The sequence below is a fragment of the Vulpes lagopus genome, chromosome 4 (genome assembly GCF_018345385.1).
Source record: "Vulpes lagopus strain Blue_001 chromosome 4, ASM1834538v1, whole genome shotgun sequence".
In the NCBI taxonomy this organism is placed as follows: domain Eukaryota; kingdom Metazoa; phylum Chordata; class Mammalia; order Carnivora; family Canidae; genus Vulpes; species Vulpes lagopus.
The window spans coordinates 6,584,159-6,604,929 of record NC_054827.1 but is presented as its reverse complement, the minus strand read 5'-3'; the positions used below and the strand labels follow the sequence as shown (position 1 = coordinate 6,604,929).

General features: G+C 43.3%; 2 protein-coding genes across 2 annotated transcripts in view; one reads left to right on the top strand and one right to left on the bottom strand.

Annotated features, from left to right (window-relative positions):
* Positions 1 to 532: 532 nt before the first annotated feature.
* LOC121489488 (translation initiation factor IF-2-like) lies at positions 533 to 4,185 on the bottom strand. The gene is made up of 3 exons (XM_041752569.1): positions 4,156 to 4,185; positions 2,602 to 4,084; positions 533 to 878 (listed from the first exon to the last, which is right to left on the bottom strand). Exons 1-2 carry the CDS (start codon positions 4,183 to 4,185, stop codon positions 2,906 to 2,908), a joined length of 1,209 nt encoding a protein of 402 aa, XP_041608503.1. The 3' UTR covers positions 533 to 878; positions 2,602 to 2,905.
* A 399-nt stretch (positions 4,186 to 4,584) lies between these two features.
* VEGFC (vascular endothelial growth factor C) overlaps positions 4,585 to 20,771 on the top strand; it is a 106,502-nt gene continuing 90,315 nt past the window's right edge. The window contains exon 1 of the mRNA XM_041752430.1: positions 4,585 to 4,831. Coding sequence (XP_041608364.1) covers positions 4,685 to 4,831 — 147 coding nt within the window. The 5' untranslated portion in view covers positions 4,585 to 4,684. The remainder of the gene's footprint in view (positions 4,832 to 20,771) is intronic.

Below are 20,771 nucleotides of genomic sequence, written 5' to 3'. Positions count from 1 at the left end.
GCTGGAAAAGAGAGCTGGTCAGAGTGTTGGAGGCAGGGGATAATGGAGGGTTATAGGATAGAAGAAGAGTAAGATCAAAACTTTTAGGTTCAAGCTGTGGTTTGAGCAGATCTAAAAGAGAGATAGCCTTTCACATTTTTTCATTTGTTTCCTTCACAGAATTTAGAGAGGCAACTGGGGAATCTGGATTTCTCTAGCAAGCTTTTGCATACCAATAAAATATTACAAGTCATTAAATGTTTGCAGTTTTACTCCCTTCCCATTCTATGTTAAACTAGTGTTGGTAAAATTATGCCATTTAGGCGGCGACTCACAAGCATTGGTTACAGTGTAAACATATGCGAGAGGCCTTCAGGAGACACACACTTGAGGTTAGGCTGAGACAAATGTGACGACAGTCAGGCAATGGTCAGTCACATCAGTGCTTTGTTGGCCTCATTATGCCCTGGGCACCCCAACCTAATGACTTAGGCAGCCTCCAATGGCCAACCTGGAAGATCTTGAAAGACATATCATTGGGACATGAACTTCCCGCTAACCATTAGCGACAGAAGATACTGAAAAGAGTAGCTACAAACAAACCATGTTGCTAGGAATGAGGCAGCCTTCTTCCGGGGGTACACGGCTACAAATCTGATCAAATAAGCCAAGAATTCCTGAAAGGCAATCTTCCAGGACCAAATACACTCAGCATTTGATAGCGTGATGAAGAGAAACTGGGACTGAGATCTCATGCGAGACTTACCTCATCATTGCAGGCCACGGTGGCTCCCCATTTCTGAATTGAGGGTCTCAGGCTTTGGCACAAAGGGGATCTTCAATAGGGTCTCGGTGGGACTTCCAGGTTATTGAACTCCCCCAAATATCTCCAGATAACCCTTCAATAAACAAAAGTTACACTTAGTAGAACTTATGGCAATAAGGGGGAACACCACTGTGACAGTTTTAGCAACGTCTCAGAAGGGGTAAGTCAGAAGTAGAATAATTGTAGGACTCTGGGGGCTAGACTCAAGTAGGTTAAGGTGGGCCTTTCAAAGTGGAGAGCTGGATAGGATTGGACAAAAATTGTGATGTCATAGTTTAGGATTGGTTGACACATGTAGGTGAGGGTCTTGACCATGCTGTTATTGATAAAAAGGCTTTTTGCCAGAGTGAGGCAAAAGTGTCTTGAATATATCGATTTGTTGGCATTTCCTGAAGCAAACAGTGGATTTGATTACTGGCTTGCAGTATCTTTCCTAGGCTAAAGTTCCCTAGAAGAAATAACTAAATCACTTTGATATAAGTGGGTTTATGGTTTCCTACGACTCATGGTCACAGATGGTCTCAATTCTCAAAGACTCTGATTTTGATACCAATAAAGTAGAATTTAGAATAAAAACATCAGATGTCACAAAAATGGGCATACACCACTAAAGGAAAAATTCGATCAAGAAAAAATTATGAACATCTCATTTTAAAATTCATTCAAGACAAATATTACAATAAGCTCAAACTTAACATTCAACAAAAAGAGCACACATAGAATTGGTTCCAAAACTCAACCATGTACAAAGTCACCAAGAAAGCCTCAGTGCAGCTGTAAACTCAACATCATCTAGAGTACAACTAAGTATAATAAGATTAAAAGCTACTAGAAAAAAAATTTCATACATCTTCCTCCAACCAAAAAAAAAAAAAAAAAAACTGAGTAACTTCTCAACAAAAAAGTCCCAAGAAAATTAAGATAAATTTACAAATGCTCACCAAAAAAAAAGCACAAGAGCCAAAAGTGGCAGATAAAGGTAGAGCAGAGAAATTCTCCTCTTTTACAGTGAAGACACTCCAACAACGAATGCAGGATGGTCTTCTGAGATTGCTTTTTTTTTCTCTCAACTATTCTTTTTGCCAGCATTTCCTTGACTTAAAATAATAAGTGGTAAAAACAATAACATTTTTTTTTAGAAAAAAAGGCCTGTATGTGCTTATAGCTGTATTTCAAATAAAATAAATCAGTTAACACGATACAGTTTGATACATTTTGATTCTGTTGATTTGCAGTCTCCACTGTATGCCAACCCCTAGGAGTGTGGCAAATGCCTGAGACTCTCAATGGGGTTGCGTACTGGGGTCTGAAGTGCACATCTGACCCCCCCAGCCACTTGAACCAGAATCTCGATGGTGCACTCAAGCATGTGTTCTTGAAATCCCCTCTCCATATCCGAAGTGCAAAGCTGAGAAGCACTATAGAAAGGAATGGTTAAAAAAGCAGCTCCATCTTTTTCAGTCCTACTAGTCTGGTCTTAGCTCTTCCCTTTTCACAGCTTTATCAGTATCTGAAGACAACTGTGGTAAACTGATGAAATATGAGCAGAAGGACAGCGAGAAGCATAATAGACCCGGAGCACCAGCATCCCCAAAAACATCTCAACATGCTGTGATCTAGGGCCGACTCACTGGGTGGACAGAACTTAATAAAGATAAATAACAGAGCTCAGATCTTGGAAGCCCTAAGCCAACTTCACAAATGCTGGGTAATGTACATGTGACTGAACTGCAGTGCACATGAAAAATTCTTGAGGAATTTAGTTGATTTTAAGCGTCGTGTGAGTCAACACTCACTTGGCTGCCAGAAAATAAACTCCATTCGAGGCTGCATCAACAAATGCACAGTCTGGAAGAGGACGACCCTTTCTATGTGCTTGTAGAACACTTTCAGGACTGCGTCTTGTTCCCAGCAGCATACTAGAGGAAGAACGTGGAAAATCAGACTAGGGTTGATGAGGGAACTTGGAGCTGTCCTTTCCATTTAAAAAAAAAAAAAAAAAAAAAGGATATTTAGCCGGCAGGAAAGCTAGCATAGGGGGGAACGCGACAGATGTTTTCAAAATATTCGGAGCACTCACATGTGGAAGTTAGATCAGATTTATTGTGTAAAGTCCAGAAGTCGAGAGCAATGGATACGTGGAAGGAAATGCTTTTCGACGATGTTGATTTTCAAAAAAAAAGAAAAAAGAAAGAAAAGCACAGAGGAGTCCCTGTCCCTGGTGATATGAGCGCCTTCCAGTGCGTCCTGGGCGAGGGAAGCTCGAGAACTCAAAGAGAGGTGAATCTGAACCGGGCAATAAAGTGTCTTCTGGGTCAGAAATGCTAGGATCAGTGTGTTTAAAGGTAGCCCGGGTTTTTCACGTTCTGCACCCCGCGGACCCCCTGCGGCCTGCTCATCCGCAGGTCCCCCCAGTGCGCCCCAAGGAGGGCCACGCCCGGGCAGCGGGCGCCACGACGCGGTTTTCCAACCCGGGAGACGCGGGGACTCCCGTGCAAATGTCACTTTGCACAATGTGATGCACACACGTGTCTTTACCCCTCCCCCTCTCAGGCGAGCCCGACTTGCCCCGCAGAAACCGACCCCGTGTGTGTGTGTCCCGTCGTCGGTGCAGAGCTGGGGCCTGCATCCCCACCGGCCCGGGCCGCGTGCACCCCGCGCGCACCCCGCGCGCCCTGCACCGGGGCTCCCGGGAGCGCTCGCTGCGCAGCCCGTTAGCGGGACGCGGGGCCACAGGGGTCCCCGCCCGGGCGGCCGAGCTCCTCGCGGGCCTCCGGGGCTCCGGGCCGCGCGCCCTGCAACCCGGGGCTCCCGGGGCGCTCGCTGTGCGGCCCCCACCCGCACCCGCCCCGGCGGCCGCGCTCCCCGGGGGCCTCCCGGGCTCGGGGCCGCCTGCACCCCGCGCGCCCTGCAACCCGGGGCTCCCGGGAGCGCTCGCTGCGCAGCCCCCACCCCCCGCCCCCGCCTGGCGGCCGCGCTCCCCGGGGACCCCCGCGCTCCCTGCACCGGGGCTCCGGGAGCGCGGGCTGCGCAGCGCGTCAGCGGGACGCGGGGCCACAGGGCCCCCCCGCCCCGGCGGCCGAGCTCCGCGCGGGCCTCCCGGGCCCCGGGGCCGCGTGCACCCCTGGCGCGGGGCGCGGGCGAGGACAAAGGGTCGGCGGCCGGGCCCCGCCGCGCCTGCCCCGCGGGCCGCCTCCGGGGGCGGGGGGCGGGGGCGGGGGCGGGGAGGGGCCGCGGGCGCCGGGGCGGAGGCGCGGGCCGCGGGGAGCGCGAGGAGCGCTTCCGAGGGAAAGTGAGAGGGGAGGGCGGCCGGGCTCGGCACGCTCCCTCCCTCGGCCGCTTTCTCTCACATAAGCGCAGGCAGAGGGCGCGTCAGCCATGCCCTGCCCCTGCGCCCGCCGCCGCCGCCGCTCGGGCCGCGCTCCGCAGCCGGCCGCCGCTCGCCGCGCCGGGCAGGGGAGGGGAGGGCGGAGGGGGCCGCGGGCCCGGGGCCGTCGGAGGGGCCGAGCAGCGCCCGGGGGCTCGGCCGTGCCCCCCTCCCGCCGGGGAGCGGCGCCCGAAAGGCGAGCGGAGGAGCCGTGCCCCCGCGCCCGCGCCCGCGCCCGCGCCCGCGCCGCACCTCGCCCGCCCCGCACGCGGACCGCCCGGGCGCCCGGCTCCCCGTGACGCTCTCACCTGCCCGCCCCGCGCCCCCGCGCCCGCGCCCGCGCCCGCGCCCGCGCCCCCGCCCCCGCCCCGGCCCGGCCGGCGTCGAGCCGCGCGGGGAGCGTGGGCCGCCGCCCTCGGGGTCGCCCGCGGCTCTCGGCGCCGGGAGCGCAGCGCCCCCCGCCCCCGCCCCCGCCCCCGCCGCGCCCGGCCGCGCGCCCCGCTCCTTCCACCATGCACTTGCTGGGCTTCTGGTCTCTGGCGTGTTCCCTGCTCGCCGCTGCGCTGCTGCCGGGGCCCCGCGACGCGCCCGCCGCCGCCGCCGCCTTCGAATCGGGACTCGGCTTCTCCGACGCGGAGCCGGACGCGGGCGAGGCCCAGGTAGGTGCGCGGCCGGCTGGGGGCCGGGCTGGGCGCGGCGGGCTCCTCGGGCTCCTCGGGCTCCTGGGGGCTCCCGCAGCCTCCTGGGGGGGCTCCCGGGGGTGCTTGGAGGGGCTCCTGCGGGCTCCAGCGGGGCCGGACTGGGGGGCTCCTGCAGGGCTCCTCGGGCTCCTGGGGGGCTCCTGCGAGGCTCCTTGAGGGCTCCTCGGGCTCCTGGGGGGCTCCTGCGAGGCTCCTTGAGGGCTCCTCGGGCTCCTGGGGGGCTCCTCGGGGGGCTCCTGCGGGCTCCAGCGGGGCCGGACTGGGGGGCTCCTGCAGAGCTTCTGCGGGGCTCCTGCGGGGCTCCTTGAGGGCTCCTCGAGCTCCTGGGGGGCTCCTGCGGGGCTTCTGCAGGACTCCTGCGGGGCCGGCCTGGGGGGCGCCTGCAGGGCTCCTGGGGGCTCCTGCGGGGCCGGGCTGGGCGCGCTGGGGGCTCCTGGGGGCCCAGGGGCCCCGCCAAGTGTGCTGTGACTGTTTCACCTTCTGGACGTTGCATCCAGAGTTGACCGAGTAGACTGTGCGCTTCCTGGGAGAAAAGTTTTCTTTCTTTTTTTCTTTCTTTTCTTCTTTTCTTTTCTTTTCTTTTCTTTTCTTTTCTTTTCTTTTCTTTCTTTTCTTTTCATCTTTTCTTTCTTTTCTCTTTTCTTTCTTTTCTTTCTTTTCTCTTTTCTTTCTTTTCTTTCTTTTCTTTCTTTTCTTTCTTTCTGTCTTTTTTTTTTCTTGCATAAAGTTGTTAACCAAGTAGGAAAGCAAGTTAGGAGGGGAAGCAGGCTGGAAGGCGCCGCAGAGGGGGCTGGAGGTAGAGGTCGCTGAATCTGGTGAGAGCAGCCCCCGGTGCGCCCAGCGGGCTTGCACCCTGGCGGGGAGCGCGGCTGCGGGGCGGTGCCAGCAGGTTAGGGGGGCCGGGGACGGCCGGTCGGCCCAGGTTCCTTGTTGCGGAGCGTTCCTCTAACTCGGAACCCGAGGTGATTTTAGGGAAAGTGGAAGAGGAATTTAGTCACCGGCTTGAGGGTTTAAGACCTGAGATTCGCTTGGAGAAGTTGGCCACACTTGAGCTGCAACAGGATCTCATGGAGATCACTATCAGGCATGACTTTTCAGCTGCATCCACTTTGCCTTTCTGAAATCTGGTAAAATACCGAGAAGTAAGGTGGATTGTTTTATTAAATAACAAATGTTTTAACCCTTTGCGGGAAAATGTTGCCAAGACACTTCTGAGATATTCTGGTTTTCAAGAGGAGTAACTGTACTTGGACTGCTTCTGACTTGCTCTTCCAAAATGCAAAATGCGTCTCTAAAACATTCAGAGCTGACCTAAGGATGGATATAGGATGCTTAATAGAGTTTGGGAACTCCTGAAGAAGTTTTATATTCAGCTGACAACGAGACGCCTCCTTTCAAAGACTTGCAGGACCCCTGCCTGGGTACAGAATGCAATAGTGCTTTATTTCAGCCGGTGGCAAAGTGGAGAAGTGCCAGTGGTGGGTAACTGTCAAGTGTGAGTTCACTTGATTAACATATGTTGAATGTATAGACATTGAATTGCCTTCACAGTTATATTTTGAAATACTTTTTACAATTGAGAAGACTAAGTTTTTTTTTTTTTTTAATTACCTTTAAATTTTGAATTTTGGGGGAAATTATTTTTAAAAAAGCCTCCCCCACCCCTGAATTTGTAATTCAGTATTTTCAACATAGGGGTCAAGGGAAAAAAAAAAACTTGTGAGTAAAAAAAAAAAATGTGTTAAATTGCAGAACACAGTGTATTATGTGATTTGCAAAGTACTTTTCAACACACATACTTACGTTAGTAGAACTATTATCACGAGAATGTGGCTTAAATGCCACAAATATGTAGCATTAGACCCACTAACACTTCCTGTAATTTGAATTTCATGAGATCTCTTCACTTTCTGTTTCTGCGAAGTCAAATTATTAAAAGTATGACTTAGTAAGGCAACACCCAGAGAGGTGGCTGATGAAAGACATCATGTAACCTGTTTGAGAGCAGGTTATTGCCCATGATAACTTACTTGAGTTTACAGTAGGAAGTGTGAAGAAGGAAGTAAAATGAGAAGTCTTTCCTGATAAGCCAAAAGTCTGTATGAGAGTCACTTACTGCTGGGTCAGTTTTGAATGAATATGCCGAGGTGTGCGCATGTGTGTGTGTGTGTGTGTGTGTGTGTGTTACGCATGAGTTTGCAGTTGGAGGTTAAAGTTAGTTTATTTTTAATCTTCAAAATCGCCTTTGTTGGTGATGTAATCAAATCTTCCCTTTGCTGTGAAATTCTTTACATATTTTTATTTGCTTTTCATATCTAGCCATCTTTTATATCCTATATGGTGAATATGAGTTGATGTCCTCTACGTGATAGGGACTCTTTTTCACTTAATGAAGCATCATTTTAGGTGTCTGAGTTCCACCGCCCACAAGACAGTATATTATTTCTGTGCCAAAGAGTTCCTGATTGGTTGAGCTCGACAGGACAAGTGTCATTAATGCCTTTAGTGAAATTGCTATGTCCTTGCCTTGGGATCCCCAAGAGACATGGTCCAAAGACTCCATGTCTCTCCCTAGTGGCCTCAAGTGGCTCAAGTTGTGGAGGTAAAGCTTAGAGGGGAAGTAATTAATTTCCTGTGAACTACAAAACCCGAAAAAGATATTTCAGAAGGTAAATAAAACACACTAGATCTACAGAATCTTTGACAGATGCAAAGTTTTAGTAATTTACACTTAGGAAGTATTTCTATAATGTTTAAAATACACGAAACCGTCACAAACTATAAACTGTGCTTAGCCATCCAATCCTTCACCCCACCCCAAAACCATACCAAAGATAGGAGGTAAAATCACAAACACAAACAAGATTTCTTTGTTCCTTGACTGATATTTGCATTTATTAGGTTCCTCTTTCTAATTATTCGTGGCTATGTGACTTACTAAAAGATTGCAAAATGTCTCCCGGAAGGGTATTAGTAGAAGCAAATCAACATTAGAAAAGTAAGGCAAGCAAAGTATTGCTATTATTTAATTAAAATTAAGTAGACACGATGTGAAAAAGGAAATTTTAAAAATGATCATCCAACTAAAAAAAATGCAAAACCTAGAAAGAGCACTAGATTGCTAAATGCCATTATTTGTCAGCATGAGATTATGTAGAGTTCACTCTAGTTGGTTGGAGTTGAGTTTGATTTTTAAAAGAAAAAGTTGGTTATAATAAAAAATGGAAGGATTGCATGTAGTATACCTTTAGTCCAAAAAATGGTTTAGCAGAGAGTATAAATACCTAGATCCTTATATATCTTAAAAGCAATGAATTTAAGGAGAGCATTTCTTATTTTGCAAAGGCCTGTGTTAAAGAGAAAAATCAACAGAAGAAAGCTTAAAGATTTATAATCTTGTATCAATTAAGTGAATTATCTAGGTCAAATATTGAATGAGCAAATATAACTTGTTTTTCATTTTTTTAAGATTTTCTTTCTTTTTTTTTTTTTTTTTTTTATTTGAGAGAGAGGAAGAGTAGAGGGAGAGGGAGAAGCAGACTCCCCACTGAGCAGGGAGCTGATGCCTGGATCATGAGATCATGACCTGAGCCTAAGGCAGAGGCTTAACTGACTGAGCCACCCAGGCACCCATTTTCTGTTTTACATAAATAACTTTAAATATCCCTACTTTGCAGTTTAAATACGAAACAAAAAACAAAACAAAACAAAACAAAAAACAAAAAAAACCCGAGATTAATAGTAACGCTAATTACTTTTTAAAAATTTCTTTAAAAGATTTTATTTATTTATTCATGAGACACACACAGAGAGAGAGGCAGAGACACAGGCAGAGGGAGAAGCAGGCTCCATGCAGGGAGCCCGACATGGGACTTGATCCCAGGTCTCTAGGATCACGCCCTGGGCTCAAGGCGGTGCTAAACCACTTGAGCCACCCAGGCTGCCCTAATGGTAATTACTTTAATGAGAATTTCTATTTTATATTAAAGTAGCAAAAGCACATATAGTTTATAGTTACTATCACAAAAAAACTTTCTAATGACAGCAACTACTTTGCAACATGACAGATTTTCTTTCTCCGCTTTTATAATTCTGCATACTTTTGTACTTGTTTTATTTGTATTTACTGTTTCAAATTAATTGATGATGTTTTTCAAACTACCATCTGTGTGTTAACTGCATTAGAATTCCCTAGAGATCTTTAATCCCCCCCCCCCCCACCTGAGACCAAATCTCTGGGCTTGGGTCTAAGAATGTACATTGTCCTAAGTCATTCTCATGCACACTGTACAATATCCTAAGTCATTCTCAAGCAGAATGACTGCTTTAAGTCACCGGTCTGTGTAACAATGACTAATTTAATTGCTTTAACCATCTTCATTATATAACTGTTTGAGCTTTTAAGGTAATCTGTTAGGCATGGGGCATCTTAAAAGACATAAGCCATTTTTCCTCTCTTCAAGGAGTTATACAACTCAGGTAGAAAATAATCGAGGCTGAAGCACAATATCTCACAATACTGTGAGATATTAGGGGACTGGTATCAAAGCATTGTCTGTGTCCTGAAGTTTGTGCAAGAGAGTCAGCCATGTGGCCTCGTTGGTAGGAGTGCTTGACATAAGGCAGAACTTGGGCTGTAAATTGGGTGAGAATTTCCAGCAGATGACTAGACTGTATCAAGCACGGGAATCCCTTCCGTGTCACGGATGGGGTGAGAAGGTAAGATGGCAAGGGGTTATATAGAGTAACAGTGAAGAATCTTAACTATGAATAAGTTTTTAGAGATGGATGGGGTTGCATTGCATATGACCCAAGCCACTTCAAGGTGGGTTATGGAGGGTGATTCATGCTCTGGGTACCTGAAAGACACAGATAGTAAGAAAAATATTAAAATCATTTATGGGATTGATTAGAGGTCATAAAAACTTTTTGCTGGGGGTACAGTCTAGTGAAGAAGCAACAGCAATATTCTAAAAGGGAAGTGATGAATACAGCACAGCTTAGGCAGTGGGAACAGGAGCCAAAGCTGTCACAGAGGAAGAATCCATAGATTTGGTGACTAAAAAATAAGAAAGATTAGGGAGTGGGAGGAATAAACCTTAGCATCAATGTTTTTATCATAGGACAAGTTGGTCCTACTTGTAGGATTAGGGTCTTGCTAAGAAGAGCAGAGACTGCTCTTGGTGGTTCATGGATCATTGGTGGATGATGATACCATTATTCCATAAATCAACTTAAGATTTTACTAGTCTAAAAACTCTTCGGAGAAGCAAAATAAGCTTTACAAATTTACATCCCATTATAGGAAAATAATTGCCTAGGATCAATAGGACTTAAATTATGTAATATCCTTAAAGTATTTGAATTTGACAAGTACTATTACAATTCTGAAAGGAAAATTAACAGCCTGCATATCCTACTCCGCTGCATTAAGAATGGAGAGGTAAATTTTATTCCACTGAATTAGGCTATAAATGCAACTATAATACCTAGTCATTGACTTGTGGCCTTTTCTGTGCTTCATGACATTTCTTTGATGTACTGCAAATACCCATACTTTTTGGCAGCACTCTTTAGAAAGGAGCTTCAATGGTAGGGAAATATGAAATGTCTGTGAAAGTGGAAACTTATGAACTCTCTTGTCTTCACCTCACTCTGCATCAATTTATGTCAGAGGCCCAGAGTTTTACTCCCTAAGAGCCCCTTTCTGAGGAGGGCAAAGGATTACATAATGGAAGGATTGGATTCTTATCTCCTTTTCCCAAATACTTACTCTTTAATGGCAAGTCTACAGTTTTTATTGCTACCGAGCACCTTAGAGTGTATGGTTTTAAGTGTTTTGTAAGCCTCCTCTCTTATAAGAGATTTCTGCCCCAACTCTGAATGATGCCTGGGGATCTATGGTTTGGGACATTAAAAAGCTCAATTCATCCTTCATTTTGGTTTCACTTTGTATTCTTTCTTCTGAATTGTGGACACCTGACTGGCAGTCATTTGTTCAAGAATCAATTATCATCAAAATTGCTTTGTAGAAAGCAGTTACTGGTATCAGTGGCACAGCTTTAGGGCCAGTGTATGTGTATTCTTGTTTTAAAATTGATCTGAGAAGGTGGAGGGTGGTGGATTGGGAAGATTTCTTTTTGCCCTTCCAGTTCTGCAGGTCTCAAGATGGAGGTCCTGGTCGCTCCTTATCAACATGGGACCAACCAGGAGTTTTGTCTCATAGCTTTTTTAGGATATTTTGGGACTCAGACTGGTGGGAGAGGAAAGAAAGTTGCCTGTGCTGTTGGCATGGCTGTTGTCTGGCAGCTATAGGGGTATTCACAGGTTCAAATCACTCTGGGTACCATCCATACCTCTGTATCTTGAGTAGGCATTCACATAATAATTAGGTCTCTTCTGCAAAATCCTGAGCATCTGTGTGTGCCAGGCATTGTGCTGAGAGCTTAACAAGTCAAGTTTGCTTTTCATCACATCTTTCTGAGATGGACGTTATTATAATTCATTAAAGATAATAGACCCGAGACTCACATGACTTAGTGAGGAGCAAGGATAAAGCTTTTTTCTTTCCTTTCTTTTTTTTTAAAAAAAAAAAAAAACTTTTGCAGCACATATTTTAGAAGAGTGTGATCATGGGTTTGGGCCTTCTGGGTTTGTGAAAGGCCTGTGATCGTATATATTCCTTTCTTGCTGCAAGGTGTAGCTGTGTGCAAGGAGGAAGAAAGAAGAGGCCTACCCCATTACATTTATTTAAGTCCTAATTCCCTACAACTGGGCAACACTGAAATAGACCAGTCCTTTCTTCCAGGCCTTACCATATCGTGCCCCTCTGATGAAAGGATGATCCCAAATGGCCTAATCCATAGAATCCATAGCATTGCAAGAATGACTGCATAACAAGAACCTGAGCCAGAATTCCTGACACAGTTTTTCTGAGTTGCACTAGTATAACTTTAGTGAAAGATTATGGTCCTACCTATCTATGCCCAGTAACCTTTCAGGAATAATTGGATTTGGAAGAACAAACTGTGGTTGATAGAAGCATTATAGGTCCTCAGACTTCCAGGCACACATCGTTTCAGCTTATACCAGTTACGCTATTTCAGGTAGATGTGCATTCTCTAAATACTAGGTAATCCTACATTTGTTGCAGAGTGCACGGTTGTGTGTTCAGATCCATATAGATTGTGAATTAAGGTACCATTGATTTTTCACATTAGAAAAAAAAATGATGTAGTAGAGAATTTTAAATGGGGTATGATAGTTTATTTAACATAACACAATTCTAAAATTTATAATAAATTTGTAATAAAATATACATATAAAATTTTGTATAATTTTTATATAATAAGATTTGTCTGTGTAATTGTTTCTTCTGGAATTTACCTATGCAAATTATTCAGGTGGTTCCTATTGTTCATGGATTTACTCTTTTTCAGAGTTTGTAGTTTAACTATTAGAGAAAGAAGACATTGTCTTTACCACTGGGCATCCATCATAGAGTCAATCAAATGGATGCCTTGAAATACCCTTCACTGGTAGATTCGTATTGTTTCCTGATACTGATTGTGCACTAGCGGCTTTCAAGTGTGAGGAGGCATTCATTGCAGTTCTGAAATCCAAAATTTCATTTTCATTAATTACTTGGTGCTATAACCTTGCTCTGCTCTAATGAAACCCTACTTACAGTATTTATCCTCTAAATTTGAATATTCCTGAGTTTTATTAAAGAAAGGGGCATGTATTTACATATGAGATGCTACCATCAGCCCTGCTAGGGGTTGGTTATATGTTGGCTACATATAAAATACATATGTATGCCCTGGGTTTCCTGAAGAATCCTGGGATCTGAAGTTAGCACAGTCCCTAGGGCATGGGTAGGGATTGGATTATAGGGCGATTCTTCTCCAAATGCTTCCCCCAGCCTCCTGATCAGTCAGTGACCACCTGGAGGAGGCCATGGTGATGCTGCTAACTCCACTCACCTGTTCGTATCAGGTTTATGGATTTCTTATGCCGAATCCTCCTACTTAAATCTGCTTTAATTCAGAAACATTTTAATTAATTCTCACTCATGGCAGCTTCAGCTCTAAGCAGGAAATGACAATGCGGTGAGTGATGCACCCAGTGTAGGGTGAGTGATTCCTGTCTATAACAAGCATGTGATCCTCTGTGAGGAACAAGAAGCTTACTCATTAGAAATACCAGGAATGGGTTACACTGGAAATGCAGACAGTTTAAGAGCTGTTGTAAGCAAGTCTCCTGATTTACCAGAAGTTGTTGGGTAACCCCTGGAGGCTACATGGCCAAGCATGGAAAGGCTGGATTGGTGTTAGTTCTGCTGTTGACACTGGTTACCCAAACAAAGGAGGGGAGATATTTTGGATATTGAAGTACAGAGGCAAAGTACAGAGGCAGTAAGGTCAATACAGTCAAGGTTGAGGGTGGGAGCGGGTTTGGGGAGCTGAGTGGGGGTAGAGCACTTTGGTTGAAGAGTCCAGAGCTATAAGGGCAAGAGGGGAATCTTGTAGAAGGTGTAAGAAACCAAGGAGCAGGACCTAACTTTGGATCTTGGTTGAAAGCAACAGGAACCACTGAAGATTCTTGAGTGATAGGCTGCAATCGGTGTCTTAAGGAGATTAACTCGACATATTGTGTAGAAATATCTAAAAAAAACAGAGAACTAGAAGCTGGCCACAGGCTTCCCCAAAGCCATTTGCAACTGCAGGCTTCCTTGAAGTGTCTGTCAGGGACAGCTCTTCTCAATCCATCGGCCACCCATATATGGTAGTTGAATTCTGCTATATGCTCCTGATTATTTCTGATGATGGTGGTGATGACCACTGCAGACTTATGTAAGCACCCATCACTGCACTGTCTGGAAACATTTATAGAATATATTAATAACAGACATTTTTTCTATCATGGCTCACATTCCAAACAGAGCAAACAGTGTAAACAGTGGTCATGCTTAGATACACACACATACACATACACACACATACATACACACACACACACTACCCCTGCCTTCCCTCTTTTCCCCCCCACTTTAATCATTCTTCAAACTGCCAGCCATAGCTTATGTATTCTTTCTTGCCTAGCCAAGTATTTTTGGACAATCCACTGAAAGAAAATATTTTAAAAGTCAGAGTATATGATATTATATTCTCTATAGCTTATACACTGATTTGTAAGTTCAACTAGCAATTAAAGAGCAAGAAAGCAAGAGTGAGATAGAAACTGATAACCCTAAAGTGTCCTAGTAATTTCTTCTTGCTGTTCTTTTTTAAGAAGCCTCTATGCCCAACATGGGGCTTGAACTCAAGACCCTGAAATTAAGAGTCACACGCTCCACCAACTGATCCAGCCAGCAATTCCTTCTTTTTAAAATCTGCTTACACATATTCCTCCCACCAGTAAGACTAGCGAAGGGAGACAGAAGTAAGCAGACATATTCTGTAATTTTTTGTTAAATAGGTTTCATCTTCAGAAAAACATCATAGACATAAGGACTGTGGCCGTAGGCATTTGAAGTAACTGTGATATTCTTCAGAGTAATTCTTCAACACCTTCCACCTAACTTATTACATTTGTATTATAAGCTTACTGATGATTTTCCTCATTTCTAAAATACAGAAAGGGGAGGTAATGTTGATATTTGATTTTGAGAAACTTGGAGAAAATGAATGGTGTTTAGTCATTCAGTGTATGGAGGCTATGTATTTTAGATTGGATTATAATATGTTTCCACCTCTCGTGTGTGCCTGGTTTGTGTCTTTCCTTGAGTGTGACAGCTCTGGCCACAGATGACCAACCAAGTCAAGGAACAGGGGATGAGGGTCAACCCATGAAGTGCTCTGTACTTAAGTCATTGAATGAAAAGGATTTTGGTGCACATAGGAGTTTTAGAATGCCATTTAATTTCACATGAACTCATCCTGAATACTTCAAAGCTTAAATATTTTTTTAAAGATTTTAATTATTTATTTGAGAGAGAGTGAGTGCAAGAGAGAAAGCATGAGTAGGAGGAGGGACAGAGGGAAAAGGAGAAGCAGACTCCACGCTGAGCAGGGACCAATAATGAACTCCATCCCAGGGCCCTGGGATCACAACCTGAGCTGAAGGCAGATGCTTAACTGACTGAGCCAGCCAGGTGCCCCAAAGCTTAAATACTTTAAAGTTTAAATCTCTATAAAAGAAACAGACTGATATAGCTACTCCAGTGTATAAACCTCTCAAGTCTGTATATTATTAATTGGCATAAGAGAAATAAAAATATACATTCTAAAGTTACAGGGAAACCATTCCAGAATATCTAAAATATTAAAAATATAGTTTCAACAAATAAAATACAAAGAAAATGTGCAAGAGGTCAACTCATGTAAATCTGTCTAGAAAAATGTAATTGCTCTGGTTCTTTGGGGGCACTCTTCCGGAATGGGAACCAGCAGATCTGTCCCAACTGTGCTGTCATTGAGATGAATCATGGAGTAGATACTTTACTTCTGGGGTAAGTCTGATTTACATGAGGGCCCTAATTTGCTCACAGTAGTTGATCTTGTTTGATGGTTCTATTTGCTCATTTGCCAGATAGTAAACACTATGAATTTCTCTGCGCAGAAACTTGATGGTGATGGAGGTGGAGGGTGTTGGAGGTACGCGAGCAGACGAGGAAGAGGAAATTCAAAATAAGTGGCATTTACAGTTCCCAGCTCTTCAAGAGCTAACAATATATGTTTCTTCAGTAGCGTCTTGAAAATTCACTTCCTTAGGATTTAAGTACAGATATTAGTTGAAGTATTTTAGGAACTTTTGATCAGAAACTGTACTCCTAAACTGAGAATGTATTCCTGACTCAATCTGAACCAAAAGTTTAGACAGACAGTAGATAGCCTATTGTGAATAAAGAATTTGATAATACATTGTCTATGCAAATCCATACACATCCATGTAGATTATCTATACAAATCTAACTGCAGATACTGCTGTCATCTTTTTTTAAAGTTGTTTTCCAAAAAAAAAGTGGTTTTCCATATTTTTATTTCAAGACTAGAACTGTATGTAATGATATAAAATGCCGTTTTTATTTAAGTGCCATTATACTTTCAAATTTAAATTTTAATGTAATTTTCTTCACAGTCATCTTTGACCTTATACTATTTTTTTCTTTTTTTCTAAGATTTTATTTATTTATTCCTGATAGACACACAGAGGGAGGCAGAGACACAGGCAGAGGGAGAAGCAGGCTCCACCCCTCCCGGGGGGGCGGGATGCGAGACTGGATCCCAGGACCCCCGAATCACGCCCTGGGCGGAAGGTAGATGCTCAACTGCTGAGCCACCCAGGCATCCCTATTTTTTTTCCTGTTAAAAGTGCTGTGCTTATATTTTTAGTTAGAAACAAGATTAAAATAACATTGCATATTTAATATTCATTTATATGGAGAGGAAGTGTTTGTGAGATTAATAATATTTTTGCTTCCAACTGGAAGTACTTGTAACAGACAAAAAAAATATCTAAAAAGAAAGAGCACACTTTGACACCGTGATTGTTCTGGAAGATTCCCACATACATGACAATTCCCACATACGTGGCACCCCACACAGAAGGGCCACGCTTTTGGGAACCACCTGGGAGCGGGGAAGGCTGACTGCTTATCACTTCCTCAGCCAATTAGTGTTTAATGGTTTAAGGCTTTTTTTTTTCCTGATGGCACAAATAATTATCTCACAAAAAAGGATGTATCGATAAGAGCCCCATAACCCATTTCCTCAAGAAAATAGTACATTTCTTCTCTTGCTTTACATTGTTACAAGGAGTCTTTTCTACCCATGCTCACCTCCCTGCCCTCAAAACAAATTGTGGATAAACTTGACAAATTAAATCAGACTGTTTTTTTTTTTTTTTTTTTTTTTTTTTTTTTTTAAGATTCTATTTATTTATGAGAGAGATAGAGGAAGCACATAGAGGCAGCGGGAGAAGCAGATCCCCACTGAGCAGGGAGCCCGATGGAGAGCTCGATTCCAGGACCCTGGGATCATGACCTGAGCTGAAGGCAGATGCTTCACCTACTGAACCACCCCAGGGTCCCCAGATCAGACTGAAGTCTTATAGAAAGTGGCCCCGATGCTCCTTTAACTGGAGGGACCACACAGCTGCCCTGAATCCTATGCCTGAATTCCTATAATGTGGAAAACGGTTTGTTATGTCCTTGCACTCGGAGTTCCTTGGAAGTAGCCGGTTAATATCAAATACCAGATGTGAGGCTGTTTTAAACCACCATGGTTTACTTTACTACAGTATCATTGCCTACATGGAATATTTTTAATTCTTTCTTTTTGTTTGCATCTGTTGTGTGTATTTAGTTACTTTATCCTTCTGAAAGTCCTCTTCCAAGTTTACATTTTGAAAAATGGAATACTTATTTAGATTCATGTTTGCTTACGGGTCATGACACTTAAGACTTCCCTAAAAAACAAACTAATCCTTTTGTCTCAGGGCCAAATTTAAGTTTGGGGACGATAGTGAATCATTGTTTGTTCTCTTTGAATCCTACAGCTTTAAAAAAAGAAAATTGGTGTCCCTCCATGTCAAATTAGAATTTTACCAAGGTCAAAGTTACTCATGAGTCATGACCATTACACTTAAAATTGAGTAATTTGAAGCGGCTTTAGATACACAGATTAAGCAAATCATGATGTCATAAATTGTAGGGCAAATGATTTTTTTTTTTCCCTTACCAAACATTGGAGGAGCAGGGCCTACTCTGTTGGAGACCAATTCAGTCCTGCCTTAGAAAAACTCACCTTTGTGTCATGGCCACAGGAGCAGAGCATAATTATATGACTATTATATTGCATATGGTGACACCTACCTTAGTGATAAATGAAAATAATTTAAAATTGGTGTTGCCTTTCCATGTCATGCTTATTTGACCACACAGGCTGTTGTGCATCTGTAAACTAGCGCCAATGTTAGTGACTGCTTCAAATTTCCTCTAGCAGAACATAGCGAAAATTTTGCCTTCTTGTGCCAAGCTCTTTTTTTTTTTTTTTCTAAATAAAGCTGCCCTTGGCATTGATTTTAACTTTATTACCCCTTTGTAAAGTGTCTGGGGTATGGTAGGAATGAGAACAAACGTGCCTGATTTGCCTAAACTAGTAGTTGTGCCCCTGTCAGGGGTGATTGAGGGTTTTCTTCCTCCCAGGATTGTTATAGATAAATATAAATTTCACTTTCAGCCCCAACTTTAAAATGGTAACTTAAAAACTAAGATATGTATGTGCAAAAATTAAATCTGCAATATTCAGGTGAACCGTAGGCTGTGCCATATGCACTGTGTGTAGCGCGTAAGCATCAAGTACTTGCTTAGTGAATGGGTTATAAACGAGTTTTAATAGGTATGTCTGCAAACTGAGGGTCACTGGAGGGGAGGGGACGGGGGAGGGGGCACTGGGTGATGGGCACTAAAGAGGGCTCCTGATGTGATGAGCACTGTGTGTTACAGAAGACTGATGAATCACTGGCCTCTATCTCTGAAACCAATTATACATTATATGTTAATTAATTGCATTTATTTTTTTAATTGCATTTAAATAAAATATAAAAATAAAAGCAAAACAAAACAAAATAACAGATATGTTTAGGTGGCCCACCGTTGGTTGCCGTTAGTCTGAATTTTAAGCGTTCCAGTTAAATATTTATGTTTGAAATTTTTTTATTTTTACCAGAGTGTCACCAACCTATCATAAACATGGATTTCAGTACCTGTTGATGTGAGTGTCATTTAGACCTATCGGTACCCGACTCTCCGAAGCTGTGATTTCACGAGCAGCCTGCTGGAACATTGTTTTCCATACTTGAGTGTAGTCTTTTCCAAAACAGTTTCTGTTTTTTTAACCCTAAACTTAAACTATTACCATTTTAGTTAATTAAACCCTTTTTTTTTTTTTTCCTGTCTGGGTGCTCTGCTTTCCCCCTGACATGAGTTGGTCTGTCCTGTGTGCAGTAGGAAAGATGTGCAGTAATTTCAGGATCACGGTCTCCCTTGAAGGTTAGCAAGACTCCTGATTTAGAGATTAGTATTTCAGCCCAATGCCAAGCATCCCATTTGATAGTGTGCCCTTGGGTGCCGACAGACATAGTAACATTCCTTTATAAACCAAAATTTCAGACATAGGATACATACTCTTCCTGGTAAGTTACCCGATCCTTTCTTTTTCTTTATTCCATCTTTCTACTCTAGCATAATAGTTTGCAGTTAAATATTTTTAAACACACTTTAAACAACTTTTGCTCATTACAGAATGACTATGTCTACCCCCGCCAAGAGAGTTATTCATTGTTTATACCACCTTGTACAACAGTATATAAATGGCATTCTATAAAGAATGGTAAGGTTTTTAGTGGGGGTAGATTTTTCTTAGAGTCAATTTAAATTTAAGTTTAAACGTTGTGGAAAACCAGGTTCCAGGCTCTGTCGTCTTTGCACCTCAACACATCTTCCCACGATCTTGATGCATAAATAATGCTTATACATCACAGTTCCTTCCATTGTAAAGTAATATTAGCTGGTTTGTGGCTTGGAAAACTTAGTACCCATACTGCATCCATAAATACAGAAGTATTCACGACACGTAGATGGCGTGTGCTTTTAGCGTGAGGAACCAGAATTGTTTCCAAACTTTCAGTGCTTTTTTTTTGCATGTGGCAACAGGTATAAATTATGATAATTTTGTTAAACCAATTTACGCTATTACTGCAATTTGAAATCAGAAAATTTTCGAGGATGTAGCTAGAGTTTTTAAGGACTGCAAGAATATTTGAACATGAGACACTCAGGAAATGGAGAAGGTAAGTTCCTACACATGTAGAGCCGAGGGTATTTGGATCAGACCAGATGTTTCCAGCAGGGAGTTGGAGCATGGTTAAAGTATATCTGGGCCATGTTTAATTATCAAAACTTGACTTCAGTGAGACTGGTAATTAAAGATAAGTACAGTTTACATTAGCCTTTATAATGCTTTACTTGTTCAACAGAGTAACTTGCTTTCAGGGCCAGGAGATTTAGTCAAAATTATTTAATTAGGTAGTTCCTACTTGGAACTTAAATCTTAAAAACTTAGTCAACATTTGATTATAAAAAAATTTAAAAAAACATTTGATTATAATAGATGTCATAGCACTAAATACTGACTTAATGATTGTTAGAGAAAAAAAAATACTTGTTTTCTTTGGTTTAGGGTATCTTAAGGGAATAATTTTCCCTCTGGTAGCATTCTTTTCTAGAAGAGTCCTGTTCACTTGCTTTCTTCGGGTGTGTGTGTGTATGTGTGTGTGTGTGGGGGGGGTGGTTATTTGCCACTTTCTTTCTTGCTTCCAATTATAATTGTGAGCAAATATCACTGGAAATTATTTGTAACCCAGGATGGCTTAGTCATCAAACTCACCAGCAGTTATGTCCACTATGAGAAAGCAGAGTGGCCACAACTAGACCATCAGCATGTGAAGTCGTACTGTCCTCTGCTCCCACTCATTCTTTTTTTCTTATGTATGTACTGTGCAGGTTAAAGTTCAGTATTTTGGTGATTATAATTATGGGCAGAAGACAAATGTATTTTATTTTGAGCTATAACTGGAGAAGACCTCAAGTTCTTAGATTTGAAGAATTATTTAGAATATGATTGTAGGTCAGTCCCGGTGGCTCGGTAGTTTAGTGCCGCCTTCAGCCCAGGGCCTGATCCTGGAGTCCCGGGATCGAGTCCCACGTCGGGCTCCCTGCATGGAGCCTGCTTCTCCCTCTGCCTGTGTCTCTGCCTATCTCTCTCTCTGTGTGTCTCTCATGAATAAATAAATAAATAAAATATTTTTAAAAAAGAATATGATTGTAACTTCA

Bases quoted from the DNA above. Each gene is read 5' to 3' on its own strand.
- LOC121489488 (XM_041752569.1), bottom strand. From the start codon at position 4,185: ATGGCTGACGCGCCCTCTGCCTGCGCTTAT. The intron at 4,085-4,155 runs GTGAGAGAAAGC...TTCCCTCGGAAG, and splicing joins CGCCCTCTGCCTGCGCTTAT to CGCTCCTCGCGCTCCCCGCG.